Below are 5,700 nucleotides of genomic sequence, written 5' to 3'. Positions count from 1 at the left end.
TGCATAACTAAAATGTCTTGAAAGAAGCGATGAAGGATTTCTATGATTTGTTATGAAGATTTAGTTGTTTGACATGTTGCCGCAAAAAAGTAAAAACACGAAAAGTCACTATTGACCTTATACTAGCATTATTTGCAACTACGATGCGACTTACTTACATTGCTAAAACTAGTGATAATACAAGTAACATACAATGTCACATGACAATTCAAATGTGACAACACCAATAGGCTGAGTAACCTAGATTCCAATATCACTCATTAGGGAAATGTTTTAAGTTGCTTATAATATTTTTTGACAAATACAAACAAGACATTTTACAATTTATATACAACTTTAATAAATATTAATAAAGCCCATGTACATTACATTTTGATGTTTACAAAAGGGTGCATGAGGACTTCAAGGTCCACTACTATGTCCAAGGTACATGAGGATGTCCAAGGTCCTCATATATTTACAATCCTACTTTAGATAGGCTATTAATTACCACTTGTCTAAAGTCAATTCAACATGATAGGACATAAAGGTTACTTGAAGATTGTATATGTCTAATCAAAAGGATCTTATGCTGCTCTAGGTATAGGGAGGGGATCATTTTGTAGTAGTTGATCATGGAACTCCCTTGTTGCATTTGATGAGAGGAGCAACCTCGAAGGATAGTGATCCAAAGACTTATCGTTATATACATCCCACCATTTTTGCACCAAAATTTTCAAGTCTTCTCTATCCATGTTCTCTTCATTGCCAGTATACCTCCATGGCTTAGATCCCTGCAAATGCAACAAAATTGCATTTGACATTATATGTAAGAAGACACAATAAAGCATATGGAAGGACCTCTTGTTTTCTAGGCTACTAGTTTAGAGGTAGAAGTTACACTCATCTATTAAGATCTTACATATTTGAAATACTTTGAACCATATTTGATAAGGCAGACATTTGATGCTCGTGCTTGCATAAATTTTCATGGAATACCTTTAGTTTTCTAGGCTACTAGTTTAGAGCTAGAAGTACAATCATCTATTAAGATATTACATATTCTAAATACTCTAAACCATATTTAGGTAGACATTCAATGTCGGTGATTGCATAAGTTTTCATCCTTTTCTCAAATCACTGAGCTAAAGACTTTGCACCACCAACCAAAAACATCGTATAATATATAAATGGTGTCATGCGCACTAGATCCTCAAATGAAGTGGGTTTCTCAAGTCAATAAGCTAGAATCTATTTGCACTTCCTTTCTCTACATAGACTACCCAAAATAACCATGGATCTATGCTACAACACCATACATGGTGAATCCTAAAAGTACAGTACCATAAAAAAGGTGGTTGGTAACAACATAAGAGCTTTGCAATGGTCTAAATTATAGTAATAGTAACATTAACATGACCCACCCACTAATGGTTCTTACTTAGGTGAGGTAAAATGGATGCTTACCGTGGCACAATAATGAACAACTTTAAGATCATCCAACTTAACCTTCTCAGAATGCCTCCAAAGCATTGCCATAACCAAGTTGTAAATCAAGGGGATAGGCGTATAAATGTCTTGAAAGAATATGTTCAAGAAATCCTGCATGTACACAAATGTAACAAATGAGTGAAAACATAAAGAAACCTTACACATTTACAAATATGACAAATGAGTAAAAAACATTCTCCAAAAGGGGAAAAAATCATGGAAGACTTGGAAAAATGTTAGCATTAAATATTGGTGAAATTTTTTATGGTGATAACCAAAAACATTAAAGTGTTCATGGAAGCACCAAAGACTCTTGATTTTCACCTGCTCTGCAAATGGTGTTGGTAGAGTAGAGTGGAGTCTCTCCATGAGTCTATCAAATGTATTTTTATCAGGCTCATGCACAAACATCCCAGCATTGAAGTACTTAGCTGGAGGTGTGCCTAGGTGCTTGGGCCACGGATTCTTCTCTGGACATTGTTGGCAATATTGTACCTTGTATTGGGGAGAGTGTGACCATGTTGGCTCACAAAAGCAATCCATCACAGCATAAAAACGTCCATTTGGTAACTCAAATAGATGGTCTATATTGTCATACACCATAATGTCCGCATCCAAGTAAATAATTCTCTCATACTCTACAAACTGCGGATAGATGGGCAATATTTCTTTAGAACTAGTATGAGAAGAAAAAAATTGGCATTAGTCCACTAGAACATTTTGCATCTCAACTATCATAAATGCATAGAATGGAAGAGCTGGAGAGAGAGAGAGAGAGAAAGAGAGAGAGAGAGAGAGGACGTTGATTAACATCCATGTAAGGACAATAAGACACTACATATGGAACCTATAAGACTTGGCTACTACAACTCACTAATTACTCTTCATAATGCTTTGAATACATTGGTACACATGAGTCTTAGATTGCATCTCATCTACAACAATTGACCTTTTCAAAGGGAATCAAATTGAAGGGGTCACAAGAGATGCAACTTTTTCCCTTTTGGGGACCTTAGAACGGGTAATGCAATTTCCATTGTTCCAAAGATGAGAGATCCATGAAGCGTATGTAAACATAAAATACCTACCCAAAAAACGGGGATTCCACACTCTTTAACGTTAAGGAATTCCCCCCTTTTGCTTTTTGCTTTAAAGGTCCATGCCCTTGTGAACTTTTACTAGCTTGATATATGCATGATAAAGCGACAACATAGATGTAACAAGAATGGATGTATGTGTAAATAAAACAAGGAGTTTGATTTATCCAGGAAATATCAAAGTAGGAGATATATGCATTATGAAACAAGAAGATGATATAAACTAGAACTGATTTATGCAAAACTAGACACAAGAGCATGATATTTTTATGCAACAAGAACATGATGTCGAGATATGAAATGGGAGAGAGAGGGAGGGGTGGTAGGATAGGTAGGTACATACCTGCCATAGCCTGAGCTTGGAGTAGTTGATGACGTAGTGGGGCATGGCGAATTTGCAGGCGTTCGACGGGGGCTGAATGGGCGGGATGGGGCGGACGATGCAGCCGTGCGCGCGGAGGAGGCGGCGGTGGTCCTCTGGGACGTCGTCCAGGATGGCCACCACCAGTGGGTAGGCCGACCGGGCCCTCCGCAGGCCCTTGGCCAGCCCCACCACCCCCTGCACGTACCCCCCGCTCGCACCCGCCAGGAAGGTCACATACGCACGGGCGGCGGCGGGCGACCGCCTGTCGCCGCCGCCACCGCCGCCGCTCGCGTTTCTCTTCAGTACAGGAGGATTATGCTCATGCTGATGGTGATGGAGGTGCTCTCTCCTCTCATGGTCGTGGCTATGGTGTTGCTTGGTCTGATGATCAACAGGCCGCTGCATGCTGGCTCGATGTATGTTAACGATGAAAAACGAAGAGGACAATCTATGATGATTCTAATTTGTCTGTTGGGTTGTGCCCCTCTCTCTCTCTCTCTCTCTCTCTCTCTCTCTCTCTATACCACTGATTGCTCTAATCGTTGCCTTATATCCCAACAAACCTCTCTCTTCGATTGCTCTAACTGTCGTATCAGTACACACACACACACACACTCTCTCTGTCTCTCTCTCTCTCTCTCTCTCTCTCTCTCTCTCTCTCTCTCTGATATCAGTATACACTAATGGAACTTGCAAATCTATCTATCTCTCACACTGATCACTGAACAGTATAACCACTGCTTATGCTTCATAGTCAGCTGCTCTTTATATACCCGCACAGGTCACACATACACACACACACACACACTCTCTCTCTCTCTCTGTGTCTGTGTCCGTGTCTGCCTCTGTGTCAGAGAGCACCGCCCTCCCTCAGATCTGAGATCCTTTCTACACACACCCAGGGTTTCCACATGTCATCCGCTCCGTATCTCCCCTTGTATCCATCCATTCACCGTTTTAACTAATTCTTGAGCATGTTAAAAGTCCTTTCCACTGCCGACCTTAGGCCTCGAAACTTTGGTTGACTACCGAGTACGTTACTCGATTCAAGATCATCCCTAGGGCCTATCGGTTCAGCGTCGGCAGACCAAACATAATCTAAGGCACTAGAGCACTCCATGCAAAGAAAGTCAATTCACACAACACCTTGTCAGGACCCCTCACATCTACATCTTCACAAGGCGGTTAGACACCAACATAATCTAAGGCACTAGAGCACTCCATGCAAAGAAAGTTGATTCACACAACACCTTTGTAGGACCCCTCACATCTACATCTTCACAAGGCCGTTAGACACCAACATCTATGCTCTCAATATCCAAAAAGCAATCTACATACAACCGTTGATACTTGTAATATCCAAAACAATTCCATTTCCGTCCAAGTCTCAAAACTAATTTATTCTAGACCAATCTCTAGGGGATGCTTCCATGAAGCTTCAAATAACAATATCAATTGTCTCATTTTCTTTCTTAAAGCTCTACCATTACACATTGTTGCCAAGAAAGCAATGGGTCATTATTATTGTCTTAACTCCTAAGTAGTGCTCCAAGTCTAGGGATATCCATCCATTATGAAGCACCCAATCACTAAGTCTTGAGACCATCCATGCTACTATGAGAAGTATAATTAAATATAAAGAAGAGACTCAAACCTTGAACCTCATGAGAAGTTCTAAACAAACCTCTCAAAATACTTGGCTTAAATTTGGCATGATCAACTTGCCCAACTGATTTCAACCCAAGCCTAGTTAAACTACGCTAGAACAAATAGTTAGCACATGTCAAATTGAGCCTTGTCATTGAGTTTTAAGACCAAGTTAGACTGACAAAGATTCTTTGCTAGCCGTAATGATCAATGTTAAAGTTTGCCATTCAGTCAAAGAGTTAAACCATAGTCTAGTCGGTACATGCCACCTACCAACTTGATTTTCTTTAGTTGCAACCTAATGGAGGCTATAACTAAGCTAATTTGGTCCCTACAAATACATCCATCAAGCAATCAAGGCTATAGTGTGCCCCACGTAGTTGCCACCACTGATGCCAAATTGATCTGATAGGTTGATTACATGAATTCGGACAATATCTTTTCCCAAATCCATGTGCATTAGCATGTCCATCCTTAGTCCAAGAAGTGTATTTCATGCTTATCAAACTACACACAACCATTTGGCATGGGCAACATGTCGATCACGTGCCAATTGGATACAAAGTGTTAGAATTGATCTCTTGAGCTAATCTGCAACCATATACTTTTAGAATTCCCATGGGCATTGATATTGACCTAATAAGTTTAATGCTGTAATGTGCTACTAGATAGTTGAGCAACATGGTGTGACTTGAGTGCTGTGAAATCCTAACTAAAGTTAATCTAGTTGAGAGGAGTAATTATTGAGTCTTAGAACCCCACTAGTCAGCATAGACTTGCATGTACCTATTGTCCAAAAGAGTCCTCTTGCTAGATTCTAGCTACTTTCAACCCTTTCTCATGTTGGAACATCATTTGTTGGAGAATGGATAGTGTTGGTACAATTTCCTAGTGTGAATGGACTTAACTGAGAACCATCAAAAGAATTATTAATTTGTGATAAGAAAGAGTGTATCTTTGCTATTACTGCTCAACCATATAGGAACTAGTAACGAGTCTTGAGTGCCATACAAAATCGTGAAGATTTGCATGCAGACTCTTCACTAGACTTGTCATTGGATCAAAGGCTCCAATGAATTCAAACCCAAGTCCAATGCTCAATTCTATGCTATGACTACTATA

The 5,700-nt window shown here is 39.9% G+C and overlaps 1 protein-coding gene across 2 annotated transcripts; it reads right to left on the bottom strand.

The window, feature by feature from the left end:
- Window positions 1–360: 360 nt before the first annotated feature.
- Window positions 361–3,838, bottom strand: LOC148014869 (galactinol synthase 1-like). Of its 2 annotated transcripts, XM_087665038.1 has the most exons (4): window positions 2,911–3,838; window positions 1,795–2,115; window positions 1,447–1,581; window positions 361–773 (listed from the first exon to the last, which is right to left on the bottom strand). In XM_087665038.1, exons 1-4 carry the CDS (start codon window positions 3,334–3,336, stop codon window positions 567–569), a joined length of 1,089 nt encoding a protein of 362 aa, XP_087521164.1. In that variant the 5' UTR covers window positions 3,337–3,838; the 3' UTR covers window positions 361–566. The 2 variants fall into 2 exon arrangements, with proteins under 2 accessions (XP_087521164.1, XP_087521165.1); XM_087665039.1 differs by lacking the exon at window positions 1,795–2,115.
- Window positions 3,839–5,700: the final 1,862 nt, after the last annotated feature.

Source organism: Lygodium microphyllum, chromosome 24, assembly GCF_053477565.2.
Source record: "Lygodium microphyllum isolate KBCC chromosome 24, Lygodium_microphyllum_v1.1.10, whole genome shotgun sequence".
NCBI lineage: Eukaryota > Viridiplantae > Streptophyta > Polypodiopsida > Schizaeales > Lygodiaceae > Lygodium > Lygodium microphyllum.
This window is presented reverse-complemented; position numbering and strand designations above follow the sequence as displayed.

Excerpts from the sequence above, each read along its gene's own strand:
- LOC148014869 (XM_087665038.1), bottom strand. The coding sequence starts at position 3,336 with ATGCAGCGGCCTGTTGATCATCAGACCAAGCAACACCATAGCCACGAC. Across the intron at positions 1,582-1,794 it reads CAACACCATTTGCAGAGCAG|GATTTCTTGAACATATTCTT; the intron begins GTGAAAATCAAG and ends GTGTACATGCAG. Across the intron at positions 774-1,446 it reads TTGTTCATTATTGTGCCACG|GGATCTAAGCCATGGAGGTA; the intron begins GTAAGCATCCAT and ends TTGCATTTGCAG.